The sequence below is a fragment of the Alosa sapidissima genome, chromosome 9, assembly GCF_018492685.1.
Source record: "Alosa sapidissima isolate fAloSap1 chromosome 9, fAloSap1.pri, whole genome shotgun sequence".
Taxonomy (NCBI): Eukaryota; Metazoa; Chordata; class Actinopteri; order Clupeiformes; family Clupeidae; genus Alosa; species Alosa sapidissima.
Window position 1 is genome coordinate 18,285,095 of NC_055965.1, and position 23,312 is coordinate 18,308,406.

Sequence of the window (23,312 nt, forward strand, 5' to 3'; positions counted from 1 at the left end):
CAGCTGTACATGGCTCTAACATCATTGTCAAGTTTACAAATGATGTTGAGACAAAACTAACAGTCCAGGTGGGGATCCTGACATAGACACAAACTGCATTTAGTTGTCTCTGTAATTGTACTCTGCACAATAACAATGAAGTATAATCTAAATCTAATGTCCCGTGGTGACATCAGGTCAGAAAATATTGGGGTTGCAAATATCTAACAAGCTGAATGTAGCTGTTTGTTTTGTTTTCATTTTAGCCTACTTTCTACTTAATGCTGCTAATTGCAGTGGAGTAAAAGTACACATTTAATTTTAAAAATGTAGTGAAGTAAAAGTAAAAATAAAAAATAAAAACTGAAGTAAAGTACAGATACTCCCCATTCATACTTAAGTGTATAGTTATACTTTACATCTCTGACTTTTTATAGACAGCGTAGTCTCACTGCCCTCATGTCGGCAACTTTAGCTCTCTATAACGGGAATTGCTGTTCAAATCATCATTAAAGTTGAATCTAATCTAATCTAATCTAATCTAATCTACAGCATATTCAATCCCTCCTCCACTACTGTACAAATGTCTTCCCCATTCAAGCAGCGCAGCCAAAGTTCCTGTAAATCTACAAATAGCAGACGTATTGGACCACACCCACAAAAGAGTGAAAAAGTGTTAAAACGGTCAAATCAGCTTATAGAGCCATACATGTTGTGTACTTTGTCTGACGTGAGATGGAATTAGTCCAAGTATCTACGGAGAGTGTCTGGTGGGGGGCAGAGAGAGAGAGAGAGAGAGAGAGAGAGAGAGAGAGAGAGAGAGAGAGAGAGAGAGAGAGAGAGAGAGAGAGAGAGACAGACAGACAGACAGACAGACAGAGATAGAGAGAGTGATGTCTTCTTTCCTTTGTTCCTTTTGCATGGTGGTTGACAAATAATGCATGCCCGTGCTAGAATGGTTTTAATGATAAGTACTATGGAACCTTAAGTCTGAAACTTTATTCATTTCTCACACACCAAGTTGGATGTGCATAAAATAAACTCTGCATCAGTGTTTAGTTCCTCTTTTCAGTGACACTGATGGCCACTTTCACACCCTCACTAGCAGCCTAGTAAACATACAGGCAGGGTCATGTCAATATGTTGCATGTTTAGAGACAACTACTGTATGGCAAATGCATCAAAATACTATTACTCTTACTAGTATTTAATGCATTGATATTTTTACCCTTATTGCGATCATTGTTTAGTTAGTATCCCCCATATTGAAGTGTTGAATTTAAAGGAAGGCCTACTGCCTGCAGTTCTGTGGTTTTGAACCTTAAAATCTTTGGTTTTCAAAAGTAGCTCACCTGGCCCTGGAAAATGGGAAGTCAACACCAAGTCATAAACAATACCAGCCAATCAACACCAACCCATATACAATCAACACCAACCCATAAACAACACTGAAACGGGAAACAGAGCAGACATCGGATGCAGAAACAATCCTGAAGAAAAGCACAAATACCTGGCAAGGAGCAGTGACCAACACAAAACTTACACACACATAGCAAATAGAGCAGGCAGATTATTAGGAGTGTTATTATGACCGCCGCGCAGCGAAGCGGCGGTCATATAGGTTTAGTCAGATTTTTTTTCGCATGCCCAAATTTCCGTCAATGATTCCCGAGACACTGAAAGACCGGGGTACACGAAACTTGGTGGGCATGTAACCCCACATGGATAGCATGGAACCATCGTTTTTCGTTTTGATCTGTAGCCCCCCCCGCTGGACTGGACCCCCCGAAAGGAGGGTAGGGCAGACACAGTTCTCTGTGAATATCTTGAGAACTGTAGGGCCTAGGATGACCATTTTTTTCCGTATGTTTGCCTCCAGGGGTCATGCTAACCCATTCCATGTGCACACATGTGCATAAACAGATACACACGCACACACATACATTTACAGTAATCATACGTATGACACATACTCACACAGTAGACATATGTACGCATGCATGCACATGCACAAACACACATACGCAGGCAAACACACAAGCACGCACATACACACACACACACACACCCACACACATAAACATAAACTTGTACACGCACACATGCACACAATTCAATAATTTTTCCCGTCATCTACTTCCTGAATTATTGGGGTACATGAAATTTGGTGGGTATGTAGCCCCACTAGACTTTTACGGAAAAATGTCATTTCGTCCCCAGGGACCACCTTCTCTGGGGGTATGCCAAGTTTCGAAGAATTTCATCCATGGGGGGGGTCTAAAAAAATTAGGTTATGTGTACATTTAGTGACTGTACACTCATTAGCCTGTAAATGGCGGTGCACACATATACACATGCACACACACAGGCACCCACATACTATCAGTATTAGAACGGCCGATACATAATTACAAATTCAGTAGGATTAAAAGAAAGCCAAAATAAATATTCATCATCATCATCATGGCTGCATTTTCAGTATTGGCGATAAGTAGTCGTTTGTCCACTAGATGGCGCATCGTTGCAGTGAGACGTAATTTTGTTGGAAGTTAAAAGTGGGTTGGAAAAACAATGGACGCTTCCTACAAGGACTGTAATTTACCGCAGCGAACATCTAATAAGGATAGGACTATGTTCACATGAAGTGTAATTCCCATTTCTTCTTGAAGCCGAAATAAATCTGAGGATGTTTATCGGACATGCATGGTTTTTACTGCAGGTACGTTAATCTTGTAATATCAATAAGGACCTAGGTAATGTTACCATTAGCGTTGGTTGAGTTATGGAGGCCCATTTGATTGATTGCATTTGTAGAAAACTATAAATGCGGTTATACCAAGCAAATTGATAGCAGCACTGTTTGTATCTTTCGACTGTCATTTATTGTACGTGCTACAAAATCATTCTGTGCAATGGAAGATTTACCAACGTTACACCGGTCTGATACAGTTTTGCCTATACATGCGTGAGACTGAGACGCCTGTTTATTTTGTTTTAAGTGCGTACAGGGTGAGGAGAATCGATGTGCTTTGATTCCAGCTTGGTAGTTGTAGTCTGTGAAATTAAAAAGCACGTGTGTGTGAAGTATCCAAACAATGACACCTTCATTTCATTATGGCTGCTTTAGCAACACACCTTAAGCTACTGTGTAGTGGGTCCCATTTGAAGTGGCTACTTCATTCGCGCTTTCTTTGACTCATGGAGCTGCGTGAATGTTATTACAACTTTTCGCCACGATATGGCAGTTTAAATCCGCTTGATACTGTAAGGCGTAAGCCATTGGTTTCCAAAGGAGATTTTATTTGTGTCGACAAATTTCTTTACATGCACTGGTCATACAAAGAATTGAAATTTCGTTTCTTACTTTCCCATGCAGACATAGACATGCTTTAAATACAGACATAGACATACTATAGACATAGCCATAGACAATAAACATTCAATTAAAGTGCAAGACTGAAATATAGAACATGTATGTATCAACATAGAAATATAGGACATATATATATAAAAAAAATAGAGGTAGTTGTGTTGTATATTTATATAGTCTTAACAGTTACATGAAGTTTAAACTTGTGCTTGTGTGACCTGTATATTTACATTGATATGCAGTATGCAGTAATTTCAAGTATATCAGGCTTGATGTGAAGCAGCAACACGTTAGGCTGCGCAGTCACAGTGCAGTTCCACAGGGCGGTGTTGGGGGGGGGGGGGGGGGGGGGTTAGGGTAGACAGGATCCTAGTTTCCTAGGTTCCTGGCTGGCTGGTGGGTGGGGGGGGCTGTCAGTGATGGGAGAGTGGGTAGAGTGTTCAACATCCTGATTGCTTGGTGGATGAAGCTACTTGCCAGTCTGGTGGTGCGGGAGCGGAGGCTGAATAGTTTGTGTGCAGGGTGGGTTGTATCCTTGACAATCATTAGTGCTTTGCGGGTGAGGCGGGTGGTGTAAATGTCCTGCAGGGAGGGGAGTGGTGCTCCAATGATCCTCTTAGCTGTGTTAACAGTGCGCTGGAGGGTCTTCCTGTTCTGATCTGTGCAGCTTCCGCCCCACACTGTGATGCTGCTGGAGACGATGCTCTCGATGGTCCCTCTGTAGAATGTAGTCATGACAGGAGGCGTGGCACTTGCCTTCTTCAATTTGCGCAAGAAGTAGAGGCGCTGCTGGGCTTTCTTCGCCAGTGATGCTGTGTTGGTGGTCCAGGAGAGGTCGTCGCTGATGTGCACCCCCAGAAATTTTGTGCTGCTCACTCTCTCCACAGCATCTCCGTCGATGGACAGTGGTGGCAGTTGTTTGTGGCCTCTCTGAAAGTTGACAACAATGACTGCTTGCTCCAGAGAGGTGTTGAAAATGTCTGTAAAAACATCCTTCAGCTCTTCTGCACAGTCCTTCAACACTCGGCCTGGTATGTTGTCTGGGCCTGCTGCTTTGCGTGGGTTAATGGTGGCTAGTGTCCTCTTCACGAGGACAGGTACAGGGGTTGGTCGTGGGGGGGAGGTGGGGTTTTCTGTGGGTGAGTGTCATTTTGTGCTTCAAAACGGGCGAAAAAACTGTTCAGGTCATTTAGCAGAGAGGTGTTGTTCTCACAGCTCCGTGGCGCAGGCTTGTAGTCAGTGATGGCCTGTATGCCCTGCCATAGGCTCTGTGCATCTCTGCTGTCTTTGAAGTGTGTTGTTATTTTGTCTGTGTAATCCTTTTTTGCCTTCCTGATGCCCTGGGACAGGTTAGCCCTCGCTGTTCTTAGGCCAGCTACATCTCCAGCTCTGAAGGCTTTGTCTCTGGCCCTCAGCAGTCTGTGGACGTCTCCTGTCAGCCATGGCTTCTGGTTGGCCCGAGTGGTGATGTGTTTTATTTCTGTAACATCATCGATGCATTTGGTGATGTAGGAGGTCACAGTGTCTGTGTATTCCTCAATGTCAATGTGGTTGTTGTGGGTGGCAGCTGTTTTGAAGATATCCCAGTCTGTTGTTTCAAAGCAGTCCTGAAGTTGTGAGACGGCCCCCTCCGGCCACATTCTCACCTCCTTCAGAACCGGTTTGGTGACTTTTGCTCTTTGTCTGTATCGGGGCAGCAGCAGGATGCTTATGTGGTCTGATTGCCCGATGTGGGGGAGGGGTTTGGCTTTGTAGGCTTCTTTCTGTGGGGTGTAAACAAGGTCCAGGGTGTTTTGTCCTCTTGTTGGGAAGTTTACATGTTGGTGAAATTTTGGTAGTACAGTTTTGAGATTGGCTTGATTGAAGTCTCCAGCGATGATTGTGAAGGCATCCGGGTGTTCACTTTGTTGTTCACTGACGGCCGATACAGCTAATTCAGTGCCATGCTCCTGTCACTGTTTTTGTTGCTGGGGGGGATGTACACCGCGACCAGCAGAATCGCGGTGAATTCCCTGGGGAGGTAGAAGGGTCGGCACTTAATTATCATAAACTCCGCCAGTGGAGAGCAGTGTCTGTGTACTACCGTAGCATCTCGGCACCAAGCATCATGTGTGTAAACACAAACTCCTCCACCACGTCTTTTGTCTGCTAGGGCTCGGTCAGCTCGATAGCACGTTAGCTGCTCCAGGTGTATAGCAGAGTCGGGGATGTTATCGTTGAGCCATGATTAAATAGGCCTACCTTATAATCCTACCTGTAGCTTAGGGAAGCTAACAGCTTTCTATTAGGATCTAGTTTGTTAGTTACCGTTTTGTCATAACTCCCTGATGCATTTTTGCATTTAGAATAGCCAGAGCGTATATCTCAATCGGAAAATTAAACAATATCGGGTGCCTATGGACTAGGCTGGGTGAACCCAGCCTGATCTGCCCGCTATTTATTTTTTGATTTCTTAAAAGATTGAGCTTGGTCTGATGAAAGCCAGACTAGCCATGGACCTCAGTTACACAATGCAAGGGAACATGAATCAGCCTATATTTGCACGAACAATAACGGACAAAAGCTCTTCAACTTTGGCCAGTTAAAATGTGTATGAACAGTCTAGCGACGCATTTCATCAAGGCCCATTTGGACATGTCAGTTATTTGCACCACTGGTTAGATGTAAAACAGCATTTCGTTTCAGACTACTGTTAATTAATTTGTGCATTAACAATAACGTTTCAGACTACTGTTACTTAATTTGTGCATTGACAATAAAGTAGGCTATTACATGAACTAAAGATGACTAAAATCTTATGTAGAAGAAGAAACATTCACAAAAAATCCATCCATCCAAAAATGACCTTTGCTTTTGATAGCTGTTGAAAACGGCATGGAACTGACAGAGATGTTTTTGTTTATAAATACATAAAAAATAAATAAATAAATAAATAACATTATGCTGATACCTTTTGCTTTTCCCAAATACAATGTAGCCTACAGGTGTAAGTGACCTTTCATCAATCCAGTTGCAATGGATGAACTGTGATGAACTGCCCTACTTGTGATTGTTTAGAGATTTTAAAGGTTTTATAACAATGCTACATCTTCTTTGGCTATTCTACAATCTATTCACCTTTTCAGCACCAGTAGGCTACTTTCTGTGCAGCCGCACACACACACTCAGGCATGCCAAACAAGCATACACAAAAGTTTCAAGAGTGGGGGATGGAGTAAAATATGGAGACAAATTGAAGTGTGATTTATTTTCGCGGAACGGATGTACAGGACTGAGCGGCGGTCATATTTTGTACCGCTATGCGGTACATCTAGTTTACTTTATTTTCTATGAGAAGTAATATTTGTGTTTGGAGAGAGACTCCGTACTGGGGTGGGGCAGAAGCTACAGAGAGATGGAGAAAAGCTCCCCAACCGTCATCACACATTCTAACGGTTTCCAGGCAGAGAACAAGAAGTAACCACTTTAGCTCATCACCATAACAACCAGCAAACTGACCACAACCACAGTGTCACAATCAGGACGAGAAGGAGATGATGTCAGATCAGCATCAGAGTAGCCTGGCACAATGATGCTCCTCTTCCGCTCACATAAGAAGTGCAAATGTAGTCATTAGTAATTTCAAATAAAATACACTTGAATCTGGTTGAATGGTCCAACTAGTACGATGTAAGATGTACAGTAAGTACAGTGGGGAGTCTGGAGCAGCTGCTCTTCTGTAGAAAGGCCTCAGTTCACAAAGATCACAGATAAGACAAAAAGAGAAGCACAGTCTCCGCATCAGTTCTCACAGCTCGCCCTACATTGGCTACCCCCTTCTCTCTCTCTCTCTCTCTCTCTCTCTCTCTCACACACACACACACACACACACACTTATTTATGCACATTCTATTTTAGCTTATGATAAGTTCCTGTAAAGACAGAACAGCCTTCTCTCTCTCCCTCTCAGCAAACACAAGTAAGTGCAATATGTTACTTCTTTAGCAGATAGTTATTCAAAATAGTTTTTCTTTTTTTTAAAAAGAACAAAAAGATTTAAGATAAAAAAAATAAAAAAAAAACCTCTTCATATCATTTTGCAAGCATCCACAGTGTACTTTCCAACGCGCCTGAAACTGCTGCACAGTATTCTGTAACACTGCAGGCCTATGTGAGAGAGTGTGTGTAAAAGAAGGTGACATTGTGTAATTGTGAGAGTATAACAGTCTCATCCTACTCAGACACTATATGAGCTAGAAGCAGTTTCCCGTCTGCTTAGCTTACATGAACATGTGACCACATTGCTACACTTCGCTGCACTGCTGCCACTAGAACTGATGATGCTGAAATATCACAAGTCCCCAATTCAGTATAGTTATTGTACAGACTGGTGTTCTGCTGGTAAATCTTTAGAAATGTTGGTGTTTGTGATATAGAAATAGCATCATGCAAGAGAGCTGGATGTTCTATGTTTGATTTGGAGAACAAAGTAAGACATTTATTTATTTATTTATTTGATTGCACGTTTGCATTCGGCTGAAATTAAGTATTACTCTTTATGCTTCTGCAAACTTGTATGTTTAACATGCAAACAAATGGTAAATCATTAGACCTGTAAGATTGTGAAGACATGCGTTTGACATGGTCTTGGTTAGCCTTGTGTTAATACACTCCTCAGCCCGTTCTGTTTTACATAAGGGGAAGTGGGTGGCACCCTGCATCAGCATGTTTGTTTCTGCACATATTGGGCCATCCTTAAAAATATTTTTGTTTGCAGTAACAGCCAAAAAAAAATAAAAATGGGTCGGTAGGTAGGTCAATATTTTTTTTTTTCAAGATTCAAAGTAAAAAAAAAAGTTCAATTTTGGTCATTGTGATTACGTAGGAATGAATTTACACAAATGTGCATATCGTGACGTAACTGACTGGGTCTTCAACCCGTGCCTTCAGGCGCACCATTGCAAACCTCATTCTGATGCAGGTTATATAGACCAGCCTTTCTCAAACTTCTTTGACCTGAGGCCCGGTCATGGCAGACTTTTGGGTCATAGGGCTCATCTACATGTACCCAGAAAGAAGGCTACAATAGCTCTTGGCCACGTTATATTGAAATTTGACTATACAATACTCAATGCTATACAGTATATTATACAGTCTCTGCTCTGTTTCTAAGGAAGTTCCAAAAAACAACGTCGTTCTATTAAGTTTCGTTAAATAAATAAATAGCCTTCCAACAGGTTGAAGCGGAGCTTTGATACCAACGTTATCGATTAGTTTCAGTTTCTCTCGCGCAGACGCGCATTGAATGAATGCTCATACCACCACTTAATTGTAGGGCTCCATGTTTAATGACATCGATAGCAGAAACGTTTGTTTTCTTTTTTCGTCGATCCGCGGTTTCTTGATCAACTGCGCAGCAAATTATCAGATGAAGCATCGGGCCTAATTTCACTCCACGACTCCGCGAACCAGCAGTCTCCATGTTGCGGACCCATATTTCGAGAAATGCTGAACCGCTAGACTAGGGGGAGAAGGGATGAGAAAAGATCTGGCCACAGTTCTTCCAGAACTTCGTGCCAACACTCTAAAAAATAATGGGGCCAGTACCGGTTCTTCAGAGCGATGCCATAGAAGAACCTTTTTCAGTGCTTCAAAGAACCATCGAGGCAACAGTTCTTTAAAGAACCATTTAATGAATGGTTCTTCAAAGAACTTGTTTTAGTTCTATGAAGCACCTTTTCAAAAGGTTCTTCCAAGCTCCTATTCCCAAAAGGATCTTCAAAGAACCCTCAAACAAGGATCTTCAAAGAACCAGTTGATCTAGTTCTTCAAAGAACCACTATAGGTTCATTATACACACCTCTTGATTTTATGATGGTTGCTTGGTTATGATTTTTTTTTACAACTAAATGATGCATCTATGCTTTCAGAGGAAGAATACAGACAATACTTCACACTTTTGGTCATTTTTATGTTTATTAAAAATCTTTATGTTTACAAGTTCATTAGTGATCATCAACTATACCATTGCGTGCACACATACACATATAAAGCGTTATAATCAACTGATTAAAACAGCAATCAAAATAGCAATAGCAAAAGCAAGGTGTGATCACACACACACACAATAGCAATGCAGCGGTCACTCTCTCACAAACACAATAGCAATGTCTTGTTGTTATTAAATTAACTGATCATTTAGACACAGGTGCAATCTCTCTCACACACACACACACACACACACACACACATACTCAGTGAAGGGAATTGAACAGCTTCTGCACTGTCAGAGGAACAGCACTTTTCATCTGAAAGACAAAGGCCTCAAGAAAGGCCAGTGTCTTTCGGAGAGGTTTGGGATAATGAACTTGATAGACATGGAAAAGAGAAAAAGACACAGCTAAGGCCAAACTGACATCAATGCTACCATCATCTAAAATCATGTTACAACCATCCATCTTCACAGCTACTTCCGTGCTGGACAGGGGGTTGGAGCCGGTCATCACGATGGTGGGTGTGGGAGAAATGGGTTCCTATAAAATCACACTGCATGTTACAAAATATTACAAACTGTTCAACCAAATACAAGCATGCAAACCAACAAACAATGAACCAGCTTTCTTGTAATATCAAATTCTATCGTGTGATCTACCAGTTCTAGCATTTGTGGCCACTGTATTCTAGACAACGTGGAAACAAAAGTATTCCATGAAAATGCCACATTAAAGCGATACAGTAACAAAATGCTACGGACTATTTTCTAAGGAGGCCTTACCTGGTCGTTGACAAAAAGGAATGCAGGATTTTCTTTGAAAAATGATGGCAGCAAGACAATGGCTGCATTGACCATTTGAGCTATAACAAAACAAAAATAAAAAAAACAGACAACCTTTCAATTCCAGAACCCCACATTGTTTAGTCACTAAATGGTATTCTGCTAAATAGCACTCATTTTTACTTTACACATGACATGGGTGACCGTTAACATACCAAGTTTTTTTTTGCTAATTACTGTATACATTTAGGAATATGTTTCATCTGCATACTTGTACATAACATCAGAAAACTTGCAATACAAAAGATGTCAAGAATAATCAGATGACAAAGTTTTGTGGGGATATCTATTAGTTGAGGTTTATAATCTATTCCCCTGTAATGTAGCTCTCCATAGGTATACTGTATTATAGACATAAACATCCTGATAAAACACTAAAGCTACCCCGAATGCAATGCTTGAGTGGTACAGATGGGCCAAATTTGGGCATCTAGTTCAAAGACTAGTAGTAGGTGACAGGGGGGAAAGCATGGGTTAATGAAAAAACATACACACCTTTTCTTTCTTGTTCATCCTCACATGACTGCAGTGTCTGCAGGCAGGTGTCTTTTAAAGTACCTGTAGAAAATCAGTAATACCAAAATGTAATTACTATATTCATATTGTTCTACATATCATTAACGTAAATCTAAAAAAATAAACTGTATTTTGCATTAGAAATCAGCAATGCTAAATTGTTTTGAAAACAAGCATAATTTATTTCAGGCCCCATTTACACGTACATGGTTATTTTGAAAAACAGACATTTTTCTTCGTTTACGCCCTTCGTTTACACGCAAAAGGAGAATTCACATCTGAAAGAGATTCCTTCTAAAATCTCCAGCCAGAGTGGAGATTTTGGAAAACTTCGGTTGCACGTTTGCATGTAAACTTGTAATGTAATCTTGAATTTCCCCTTGGGGATCAATGAAGTATCCATCTATCTATCTATCGATCTATCTAAACGGACAAAAACGGAGGTTTAGGCAGCCAACGTCACAGTAGGCCTATGCGCCAGAACTTGCACCTGCGCCAAAAGTGCAACCTATGTTTAGCCTACATTTTCATTTGGCTATGGTGATCATAGATGCATTCAGAGTAGCAGTCGCATTTTATGTTGGTGCAAACTATTTTCATCTGTTTGCAAGTGCAAATACAGTTTAAAAGAGAAAGAGGAAGTGATTTGTTGCTGTTGTTGCTATTTTCGGGATTCTGATTGGCTAACGTGGGCTTGAGCTTCTCGTTACACTGCCAACTACAGGTTTGGCATGCTTGAGATGGCATATATACACGGGTTAGTGTAAACGAAAACTTTTCTGAAAACTGACAGGTGTGCACGATGATATTTTTGAAAATGGAGAGGGTGAAATGTCCGTTTATGAAAATAGCCGGCCACGTGTAAGCGTAGCCTCAGTCAATTGCACTGAGCCCTCACAGATACGAGCTCTTTTCCTGTATTGCAGCACCCCCTATAGAGGCCAAATGATGCCAATTTCCTAGTACGTCATCACAATCATGTACCAAGTTTCTATACCAAGCTTGGACATCATACATCAAAGCCTTGCTGAGATGATATACCTCAATGTTCAATATCTGGTATACCGTTCAAACGTTAAATGTTTTAGTTTAATTCTGAGTCTGCAAAGGCAGAAATTCAGACTGGGCCAATGTCTCCTCATGATCCATAAGAAATTTAAAGTAACATTATCATGCATCACTGACTGCACCTGTAAAAAAAAAAAACTCTGTACCTTTAGGTGCCTTTTCTAACAACTTTGGCGCAAGTTCTCCCATTTTTGTTAGGATGGTTTTATCAGCGTCGATCTGGTAGATTCTTTTCATCTCTCCAAGGAGCTGTGGTAAACACAGAGGAAAATTGATGGCTGCATAAACAAAGTTGGTTGTTCTTGCACTAGACAAACAGCAGATTTATTGTAGGGAGAAGTGGTAGTATAATCTAGTGTAAGGGTTAAGCAAGCCATAGCCAGAAAAGTTGTGAAGATGCCATCACTTGCTACCCTTGAGCAAGGCACTTAACACCAAGGCGGGGTCCTAAAGCAATTTACAAATCTAAATCACTTGGATAAAATGGATAAATGCATAAATAAATAAAATGTATTTATATTCTCCAACACATATACTTACAGTATACAACACATATACTTACAGTATACAACACATATACTTACAGCCGAGTACTTCTCTTTCATTTTGAAAACTTCTTCCAAGTTCACTAGTGGTCTTCTTTCTTTCTTAAATTTGTTTCTAAGTGATTCGAGCAAGGCATCCTAGGGAAAAAAACAGAGTGGTAGATTTACTAATTATTTAAGTGGCTTAAGTATAAGTATATATACTCTTTTGATCCCGTGAGGGAAATTTGGTCTCGCCATTTATCCCAAGCCGTGAATTAGTGAAACCCACTAAGCACACAGTGAGGTGAAGCACACACTAATCCCGACACAGTGAGCTGCCTACTACAACAGCGGTGCTCGGGGAGCAGTGAGGGGTTAGGTGCCTTGCTCAAGGGCACTTCAGCCGCTTCCTACTGGTGGGGTTCGAACCGGCAACCCGGTTATAAGTCTGAAGCTCTAACCAGTAGGCCACGGCTGCTCCAAGACAAGATATTGGAGTTGTCACCACAAAGCCCTCATACTATCAAAAATTTGTGGACAGTACTGAAAAGGGTGTGTGTAGGCTCTTTTTATTCTGATATTTAACAAATACAAAAAATATGTTAATATTAACTGACCTAAAACAGAAAACTTTTACTCTGATTTAATGATTAAAGGTAAAGGTCAGGGAAAAAACTTCTGGTTACCACTGTATTTTGACCTTATAACCCTAAAATAATTTTGTTACTTACGTATCCAGAGCCATATTTCTCCCTGAGAAAAGGGAAGCGAATCAAGGTTGATCTCAATGTAAGAACATATTGAGTGTGAGAGGGATACCTAAGGACATTGACAAAACAAACAAACTAAACTATTGCAAGTATTCAGTGTTTCCCATACATTGAGTTAAACTATTTATTGGCTACTGGCTTCTTCAGAAGATCATGTAGGGAAATTAAGCTACACAGGAACTGAACCTAGATAAATAATTTTGTAATTATAAAAAAAGAATGAAGGATGAGTGACACTTACATGGTTTTTTGACTGAGGTGGTCAAACAAAGCCTGAATGAGGGCATTTTTCAGTTTGTTCTTCCCCTGAGACTTGAACTGTGGATCCTGTGAACTTAAAGCACTATTGAGAAAAGGTGGGAGGATGACATCAAAGGAAACTGGCGAAACTGGTGAAACTGGCATCACTGGCGTCTCCGCTCTCACTTCAGCATCATGGCTGTCTCCCCTATCAATTAGAAAACAGAAATGTTTGCACATTTATAATAATCTTCATATAACACATTTCAGTAAACATATTGAACTTTGCTTAATTACTTACAACTTCAATTTATCTAGAGCAGCCATGAACTGAACCTGGTCCTTCATCTTCGGAAACATTCTCTCACTCATACGTTCTGTCATTTTTGTGAGTGTAAGGCCATCAACTTCATTTTCTGGAGGTGTGTGAGGTGAGGAAAAACTGAATTTAATCAACATGACATATGGACATTTTTATTCAATAAAAAAAAAAAAACATCAATTTGTATTATTACCTCACCACTAGGCAATTGCTTTGTACGGCCGATGGAAAAGAGTAATAAACTGTCTGCCAGATAGTTCATAGCAGTCCAGCCTGTGGTAGTCCAACTCTTCACCAGGCTTAAACACAATCTGATTTGCTGTTGGGCTCACTTGATAAGCATGAAGATGGGTGTCAAAGGCCAAGGTTGTGAGGAATTCAGCAACAATAAACCAACTTGCTCTTGCGTTCACAATCTGTGTCACCTTTACAAACAGAGGAATTTCATCCTGGTACAAATCCAAGATGAAACAGTCACCAACAGAGTATTTCACAGTGTCTATATCGACCTCTGAGCAGGTCCAGAATGTCTCCTCTTCAGACACATGAGCAAGTCTGAGCTTTTCCTGAACAGCAATATCAAGTTCCTGATACTTCAAAGGCGAGACTGCTGAGCTTTTCTCTCTCTCAAATTTGATGCCCAGCCAGTCCCAACACTGCCTGAACTGGTTTCTTGTAGCGAGAGAGAGACAGATATTCTTGAAATTACAGTTTCTTTCAGAAACTTTTTTGAAGTAGAGGTGCTTTGCCTCGTATCGCATGCACCAATGTGCTCTTGGTGGACCAAACTCCTGAATCAGACGAGGGTAATGAAGCAAGAAATGTACTTTTGGAGTGATTTTATCAGGATACAACCTCCTGAAATCTGCCAAAAAGGAGGAAATTAAAAACTCCAAATAACTGATCCAACTAGCACTTATAGTAGGTGCCAATATTATTTCTCCAATTTCCCTAAGGCACAGGAAAAGTTGCCATTCCTTGTTGTCTTTCGGAATTTTGTCTCCAATAATAAAGGGAAGTGTCCTGAATAATGTCCACTTTTCAACTGCTTTCCCTGCAAGTCTACCATCTAAAACAAGTCTTTCAGAAATTGGAGCAGGCTTACTAGAAGAATCATTCCGTCCAAAAGTGAAGCCTGCCAGAGCAACAGAAACATTTTGCAGACCAACAATTTTTTCTCTGTGAAGACTTCTTACAAGTAATTTTATGACATGAGGAACAACTCCTTCAAGGAAGTCGTGCATAACATCTGGTGGAAATGCATTAGTTACACTGAAGTTTGGTATCTCACTAAAAGCACACGGACCGGTCACTCCATATAATGAGCTTGTATTGGGGTCCTCAGCTACACACTGTAGGTGGTAACTGTGTATATCTGGTGTCCGCACAACACATTCATCTTCATTTGTTTTTTCTGATAGGTCCTTCCAAAATGTACACTGAAAAATCATGTCCGTTCAGCTGGACCTACCAATGAAAGTGTCCTTGGCATGCCCTAGTCCAGCTTCTTCAAGCCATTCACAAACTTGTGACACTGACCATAGATGTGCCATACCTGAAAATATAAACATTAATTAGAAAAATCATTCAATTTACTTATGAACACCAAAAAACAAATTGCATACTACAGTGAAATGCATTTTCTATTAAATTGCTTGCATTTTTAAGCATCTTGCACCAAATATGCTGACTTGACTGAGATACAAATGGGTATTTTTCAAACATACCCCCCCCCCCCAGAATGCTTGCCTTGTGCTGTGCAAGCCGCTACCTGCCTCAACGAAAACGCCATCATGCTTAAAAAATATTCCAGCATGATAGCTATGCCTATGTTGAGGTCTCAAGTACGAATATTCTGTGAAATTATCAATTAAACTTCAGATGTGTGACATTTTCGTCTAGAAAAATCCTAACCAACACACTAAACAGGACTTGACTAGTTTAACAGACACGGCCAGTGACAGTGAAAGCAGCAAGCCCGCCATCGAGTGACACTTGAATATTATTATCTACCCATCATCATACATCAGACAAAGACTTCGTGTGCGTCTCAAGGTGGAACATACAGGAACATTTATAGAAATTCAAACCGTATTTTTTCTGTCTGAAACTGCATTTTGCCGTTTGCATTTTGGAAACATCCAAAGGGGAAGCCCAAACCCGTTAACGTTACATATACGTGATCGTACCATTTTAAGTTTGGCTAGCTGCTAAGCTAGTTAACGTTCAGTAACATATAACACTCCACCCACACGAAATTAAAGACAGAGACAATATTCAGATATTGACATTCAATCAAAAAACGTCAAACTGACCGTTGAACATGTAAGCAGCAATAACTTAGAAAAACGTTGATAAAGTTTCAAGACGCAGCTATATAGAAGCTGCTAGCTAACGTTACTCATAAAATGGCGCCCGACCTGATTGCTTTAACGTTAACGTTAGTTAATGTTAAAGTTAGCAAAGGATTTTTAACTTTTCTTTTGTAAAATTGGGATAAAGACTTCGTTTCGTCAACCCCACAAATCGCTAATGTATTTGCTTGATAATGAGACTAAGCTGGTGTACAACAAGCCCTCTTAGAAACACTTACCGAAAGGTTTATATAATCTTCTGGCAGCTTCAACGAGATGTGACCTCCAGCAGAAGTTCAGGTGAAGAGAAAAGACTGAGGATTAACAACGTTCGCGAGATGGCGGTTGCGCGCTAGAATGTTCGCAAAGATTCTGGAATCTTTGGATCTGAGGCTCGTGTTGACAGACTGAAAATTATCGTTTTTGGAGTAAAGTGATCGCACACAAGACACAAAGTATAGCTATTTTTCAAACAATTTCACGCACACAGGCTTTCCCAAACCATTCAGCCTAGCTAGCCCTTTCCCTTCTCATTCCACCCTCCCAAACGAATGATGACCAAGGCTGTAGGGTTATTCAATGCACACACAACCCGCTGCGATCAAACATGTCATTCAAACAAGCGACAAGTCACAAAACAACCTTGTTGTGCCCGAGAGGTTGAGGCGAGCCTAGCCCAAGTGTAGCCTCCCAATGCCAGTGGGGTCATTGGATTGTAGGGTTACAATAAATTAACAATGAACATGAAATTATCGTACATTATGAGATGTTTTGTTTTCATTATTGATCGGTATTGAGGTCAAAATTATCCTACAAATACGATAATATCTGGCAACACTGGCGAGGCTGCTGCATGCCTGGCTCTAACCATGGAAATAATATGTATTTTATGCCATATTTGTGAAAGGAAAATGATGCACAAACTGTTTTAGAAATATAACAACTATATCTGGTGACCTGATCACAATGTCCCAATGCCTAATTTGTGCATAGGCTAGTGTTCAGTGTGTGCATCATGACACCACAAGTATAGGCTATAGGGCATTGCTCGGCTATGGAATCTCTCCGAATGGAATGGCGTAGGCCTATTTGATGGACTCGATGTAGACAGGCAACAGTCAATGTGACAACTGGCTGTCACTTGCAGCTAGGACACGGTGTTAGGCTACTTCATTTGATCCAAACATAGATGGATCCAAATAACTCGAAATTTGTTGTTTGAGCAGTCAAGATAGATTTGTGTAAACATTTGTGCTGTGCAGCCTTCATTGACCACCAAATGGCAAATGTCCTAGCCCGTAGGTCTCTGAAGAACCATTTCCAATGTGAAGAACCTTTTGCCTGATGTAATGGTTCAACACAGAATTTTGACTCTCCGTGGAACCATCCAGAAATTTAAAGAACCATTTAAGCACCTTTATTTTTTAGAGTGAAGTAAAAGCGTTATCAGTTTGTGTGAATGAAACGAAGCGTAGGCCATAGTGTGACATGCGTAAAACCAATGGTGTAGAGATGACGCCAAGTGAGCCACGCAAAGTGAGCCACGTTTGCATGTAGGCAATTTATATTCACAATACGTGGGCCTACTAAAAGAAATATTATTTTATTGCATTTGTATTGGTTGTTTAGAGTAAAAAAAAACAATCGGTCGGTATTAACGCAAGTTTACAACCGGCAAGTCGGTCGGACTAAAAGGGGGAAAAAAATAAATATTTGGGTCGGTTCTAAATTGACAGGGTCGGTCGGGTTACGGCAAACGAAAATATTTTTAAGGATGGCCTTGGGTTCAGTCACCACATTCAGTCACCACATTCATAACACATGTTAAGCAGCTTAGAGATGTGTTGGTGAGAACGGTTGGGTGAGTACTTTTACAAATGGGACATTTGCTTGAGCTTGTTTTGAACATCATGATTTGAAATTTTGTTATTTTACAAGCAGTAGTAAGATATATTCTCATGTTCTTTACTTGCCTCTTTGTTCGTTGCCTAATTTTTGTGCTGATTAATATAAAGTAGCCTACTGTGTGGTAACACTAACTTGTTAATGGTGAACATGTGCAAACAGATAATGTCTCTATTGAATACATAAGTACTAGATTTTTCATTATTGTCTCCAAAAGTGATAAGGCTTGTCTTTTTTTAAAGGTTGATGCAGCCATGCCATGCACAAAAGGCCCTGTGATTCTCATCACAGTTCTTTGCCTTTTATCAGGTAATCCTGCTCTATACTGTATATTGTATATCTCCTCATTAAATGTTGAAGCTGCATCTGGTCCTGTGTGTCTAATGCGAAGTCATATATTCATATACAGTATAAGGCCATATATCCACAGTGTTTCTGTCTACGAGGTTATGAGCAGCTGCAATGTTCCCACAATGCTTGTAACAAAGCTAGTAACTGCTGTCAAATCTGAATAAGGCAGATCTTCATCTATGAAAGGTCCAGTAGCAGTGATGCTTTAACCTTTTTTTATCATGTGACCCCAGGTGTCCTTGGTCAGCGGGACTGGGGTGTGACGTATCCCTCTACCAGCATCTGTGGTTTAAAGGGGTCATTTGTGGACATTCCCTGCACTTACTCATATCCAAGTGAACGAAAAATCATAAAGACATTCTGGCACTTTATACTCCGGATGGATGACTTAAATCAGGATTCCAAATATCAGGGGCGAGTGGAATATCTTGGGGATAAAAGGAACAACTGTGCTCTAAGAATCAAGGATCTGAGAGACAGTGACACTGGGGAACAATACAGATTCAGGTTCATAACTGATGACCCAGATGGGATGTTCTCTGGATCTCAGGTCTCTCTGACACTTACAGGTTAGTATTATGAAAAATGGATTTTAAATTTTAAACTAAAAGGATTATGTTTTTTTCCAGTAAAGTAATAACTTAACTTAATAATGTTGCTATATGACAATAATCATTTAAGCCTTTTTGCACACAGATCTTCATGTGAAAGTGAGTCCAGAATCAGTGAAAGAGGGAGACGAAGTGACCCTGACCTGCAGCACCACCTGCAGTCTGAGTAACAACCACACCTACATCTGGTACAGGAACTCACAGCCTCTGAGCAACTCGCACATAACCGGAAGCAACACCCTGTCCATACCTTCAGTTAGCAGAGAGGAAGATGGTGGTTATTACTCCTGTGCTGTAAGAGTACATGAGGGTCACCCATCAAGATCTGTGTGTAAGTACAGATTAGTTTTCTTTTGTTTTGTTCTCGCTCTGCAGTATAAACATGTCTGCAGATACAGATTAAAATAAACTGTTGTGCAGTGGTGGACGAAGTACACAAATCCTGTACTTGAGTGAAAGTAGAGATACACATGGTCAAATGCAGGGGCGTGCAGAGACCTTTGAAGGGGCAGGGGCTCAAATTATTAAAAAAGGGCACATGGAACAAAATTTTCAGAAAATGTGTTAACTTTATTTAAAACTTAAATGGGTGTGGCATTTACAGTTTTTCTCAGTCGCTTTGGTGCTTTTTTCAGATCAGAATGAAAATTCTCATAACTATTAGTTAAACCTCCACAACAAGTCTTCATTTCATTGCTTAAGTCATTACATACAAAATTGTTGAACTAGTTATCAAATTCTGTCACAATGCTGTAGAATTGCAAAGGGCATACAGTAAAAATGTACGTATTCAGTGTCTTGTACTCACTTAGTCACCTAACTACAGCAATGTGTAACTTTAATGTAGATTTGGTGTTTGGGAACAGCTGAGGGAGGAGGCTACTTGAAACTGCGAGTTTCGGTCGGTGTGAGCGAGCGGACTTTCAGTTGACAGTAATTACAGTTTTTCTCAGTCGCTTTGGTGCTTTTTTCAGATCAGAATGAAAATTACTATTAGTTCAACCTCCACAACATTTACAGTAGTCATTTGTGCACATCATAGTAGCAATTTCTCCTTCCTCTGAACAAATTGCAAATACTTTTGGACATGTATCAGTTGCTTTCATACAATTCTCTGCTGTTTTTAAACATTATCATTTGCTTATGTCATGTCAGTCAAAATGAACTATACTTATGAATGCTGAATAGTCGTTCCCAATAAAACGAATAGTCTTCATGTCATTGCTTGAGTCATTACATACAAAATTGTTGAACTAGTTATCAAATTCTGTCACAGTGCTGTAGAATTGCAAAGAGCATACAGTAAAAATGTATGCATTCAGTGTCTTGTACTCACTTACTCACCTAACTACAGCAATGTGTAGTTTTCAAATGGCTGTACAAGTACTGTATAGTGCTGTCTTGAGCATGTTCAGGTAGTGTCACCGAGTTCTGACCTTTTTTTGCATTGGAAAACACTGAGAGAACTGTCATAATGAAAACATGACAAAGCCATTTGACTATCTTGTTCATAAACGATGGTGTCAAGACTTCTCATTTTGATGACACTGACAGTTTCATTGACATGAATACCTGCTTTTGAGGAATGGACTATCCATTTTGAGCAAGTGACGTGCTTTTGCAGGTCATCCACTAGGTTTTGCAGTTTGCACTAATTGTTTTGAGAATTGCACTAACTTCTGTGCAAATGTTAATAGTGATGTGAGAAAAGCACCAAAGCGACTGAGAAAAACTGTAACACCCTTTTGAACAATCTAAGCTGTGCGAACGTCAGAGGGCGGTCTACGCTGATTCATCATTAGTGAGACACGAGGACAGCTGCATGCAATTCCTGTCAGCATAACAATAGAGGCTGTAGCTGAAGCGTCAGCGTAAGTGTCAGCCCTCGTTTCAGCCGTCCTCGTTCAAGACGGACGCGGTCAAGACGAGCAAGTTTACCTGTGCAAGTTCACCGAGCACAGGCGCCGACAAATGCAAAAATGTGCCATTCCACCATATCTGTTATCACCGGCCATCGCAGAAAACGGCATCATGCCAAAAGGGGCAGAAATCGCCTTCACCTCCAGCAACTTAAACGGTCCTTACCTACAGAAACCTCCTTCTCCATGGGCTTGTGGAACTGTCAATCCGCAGTCAACAAAACAGACTTCATAGCTGGCTATGCCAACCACCTTTCATTGGAACTCCTTGCTCTCACTGAGACTTGGATCAAACCAGAGAACACTGCCATCCCGGCTGCACTCTCCACTAACCTTACACTATCCCACACCCTTCGCCTATCTGGACGAGGAGGCGGGACGGGCCTGCTGATCTCCAACAAATGGAAATTCACCCTGCTACTGCCTTCAAACAAATATGTCTCATTCGAATTCCATGCCATCACAGTGATCGCCCCAGCAAAACTCTACGTGCTGGTCATCTACCGCCCTCCAGGCCAACTAGGTGACTTTATGGACGAACTTGACACTCTGCTGTCCTCCATCCCTGAGCATGACTGTCCGCTTCTTGTTCTCGGTGATATGAACATCCACTTAGATGCCCCAGGCTCAGCGGACTTTCTGGCCCTGATCCACTCCTTTGACCTCAAACTGGTTCAAAGCCCACCGACTCACAAAGCTGGCAAAGAGCTTGACTTGATCTTCACTCGGAACTGCAGCACAGACACCCTTATGGTGACGCCTCTCCATCTTTCTGACCACTTCTTCATCCAGTTCAACGTCAGCCTGACAGAACAGCCTCCGGCTCCTCAGCCGATGGTCACGTTCCGCCGCAACATCCGGAACCTGTCTCCAACGCACTTCTCCTCTGTGGTTGCCTCCGGTCTACCTCCACTCAACACCTTCTCCTCTCTGGAGGTTAATGAGGCCACAGACTCGCTCTGCTCCACTCTGACCTTGTGTCTAGACGAGCTGTGCCCTCTTACCACAAGGCCAGCTTGATCCAAACACTCTCATCCATGGCTAAATGATACCCTCCGATCGCAGCGCACCAAACTCAGAGCCGCGGATGACCTCAAAAACTACCAGACACTCCTGACCTCCTTCTCAGCCAGCATCACTGCTGCTAAGATGGCTTTCTACAATGACAAAATCAACAGCGCTACAGACACTCGAAAACTTTTCTCAACCTTCAAATCGCTACTCAACCCTCAGCTGCCTCCTCCTCCATCCAGCCTTACTGCAGATACTTTCGCCTCATTTTTTACAAACAAAGTGGCGGCAATCAGCAGTCAATTCTCTACATGCCCACTCAACGCATCTGACTCAGATACCGCACTCCTACAACCTCTAGGGACTGCTGGAACATCTTTTTCAGCATTCACGCCTCTCTCCGAGAATGAAGTATCTAGACTCCTGACATGCAGCCGTCCTACCACATGCTCGCTGGACCCTATACCTACGAGCCTACTTCAGTCCATCAGCCCGACCATCGCTCCAGCTATCACACATGTGATCAATGCCTCGCTAACCTCCGGCACATTTCCAACAGCGTTCAAAATGGCCCGGGTAACACCGTTACTTAAGAAAGCTTCTCTCAACCCTGCTCAAGTCGAGAACTACCGCCCTGTCTCACTCCTGCCTTTCCTATCCAAAGGCATTGAACGAGCAGTCTCCAAACAGGTCTCTGACTTCCTTTCACAGAACAACCTTCTGGACCCAAATCAGTCTGGGTTCAAAAGCGGCCACTCTACCGAAACGGCTCTGCTGTCTGTAACAGAAGCCTTAAAAGAAGCCAGGGCGACCGCTCGGTCATCAGTACTCATTCTGCTTGACTTATCGGCTGCCTTTGACACGGTTAATTACCGCATCCTTCTCTCTATACTCGCTAACATGGGAATCTCCGGTTCTGCTCTCTCCTGGTTTGAATCCTACCTCACAGGATGCTCGTTTAACGTATCATGGCTTGGTCAGCTATCTGCACCTCACCATCTCATCACAGGGGTCCCGCAGGGCTCAGTGCTGGGCCCCCTTCTCTTTGCTATCTACACCACCTCCTTGGGACAGATTATCCGTTCGCATGGCTTCTCATACCACTGCTATGCAGACGACACACAGCTCTATCTGTCCTTTCCACCTGATGACCCCTTGGTTTCAGCACGGATCTCGGATTGCCTCTCAGACATAGCTACATGGATGAAGGCACACCACCTCCAGCTGAACCTCTCAAAGACTGAACTGCTGGTCCTCCCAACTAAACCTACCATACACCACGACATCAACATCAAATTTGACTCCCTGTCTGTTTCACCTACCAGGACTGCAAGAAATCTAGGAGTTGTTCTCGACAACCAACTAAACTTCTCAGATCATGTTGCCTCAGTCGCCCGGTCATGCCGTTTCGCACTCTACAACATACGGAAAATCAGGACTTACTTGACTCAAGATGCTACCCAACTTCTGGTTCAGGCAATAGTCATCTCACGACTCGACTACTGCAATGCCCTCCTGACAGGTCTCCCAGCCTGCGCAGTGAAACCACTTCAGA

At 41.7% G+C, this 23,312-nt stretch overlaps 2 protein-coding genes across 7 annotated transcripts in view; one reads left to right on the plus strand and one right to left on the minus strand.

Annotated features, from left to right (window-relative positions):
• Positions 1 to 7,189: 7,189 nt before the first annotated feature.
• LOC121718612 (sterile alpha motif domain-containing protein 3-like) lies at positions 7,190 to 16,622 on the minus strand. Of its 6 annotated transcripts, XM_042103684.1 has the most exons (11): positions 16,200 to 16,595; positions 15,078 to 15,161; positions 13,586 to 13,700; positions 13,286 to 13,492; positions 13,006 to 13,093; positions 12,332 to 12,430; positions 11,894 to 11,996; positions 10,659 to 10,721; positions 10,104 to 10,183; positions 9,555 to 9,861; positions 7,190 to 7,222 (listed from the first exon to the last, which is right to left on the minus strand). In XM_042103684.1, the coding sequence occupies exons 2-10, from the start codon at positions 15,157 to 15,159 to the stop codon at positions 9,583 to 9,585; spliced, it is 1,116 nt and encodes a 371-aa protein (XP_041959618.1). In that variant the 5' UTR covers positions 15,160 to 15,161; positions 16,200 to 16,595; the 3' UTR covers positions 7,190 to 7,222; positions 9,555 to 9,582. The 6 variants fall into 6 exon arrangements, 5 of the variants coding, with proteins under 5 accessions (XP_041959618.1, XP_041959617.1, XP_041959619.1 ...); XM_042103683.1 differs by lacking the exon at positions 7,190 to 7,222 and having other exon boundaries at positions 9,286 to 9,861; positions 16,200 to 16,593; XM_042103685.1 differs by lacking the exon at positions 7,190 to 7,222 and having other exon boundaries at positions 9,286 to 9,861; positions 13,805 to 15,161; positions 16,200 to 16,591.
• LOC121718567 (B-cell receptor CD22-like) overlaps positions 7,781 to 23,312 on the plus strand; it is a 30,621-nt gene continuing 15,089 nt past the window's right edge. The window contains exons 1-4 of the mRNA XM_042103598.1: positions 7,781 to 7,817; positions 18,108 to 18,174; positions 18,450 to 18,785; positions 18,913 to 19,158. Coding sequence (XP_041959532.1) covers positions 7,797 to 7,817; positions 18,108 to 18,174; positions 18,450 to 18,785; positions 18,913 to 19,158 — 670 coding nt within the window. The 5' untranslated portion in view covers positions 7,781 to 7,796. The remainder of the gene's footprint in view (positions 7,818 to 18,107; positions 18,175 to 18,449; positions 18,786 to 18,912; positions 19,159 to 23,312) is intronic.

What these genes read in the sequence shown, in the direction of transcription:
- LOC121718612 (XM_042103684.1), bottom strand. Translation starts at nt 15,159, where the DNA reads ATGGCACATCTATGGTCAGTGTCACAAGTTTGTGAATGGCTTGAAGAA. An exon ending in TGAAAGAGAAGTACTCGGCT is followed by an intron (nt 11,997 to 12,331) that starts GTAAGTATATGT and finishes TGTTTACCACAG; the next exon opens with CTCCTTGGAGAGATGAAAAG. An exon ending in GGATGAACAAGAAAGAAAAG is followed by an intron (nt 10,184 to 10,658) that starts GTGTGTATGTTT and finishes GTTTTGTTATAG; the next exon opens with CTCAAATGGTCAATGCAGCC.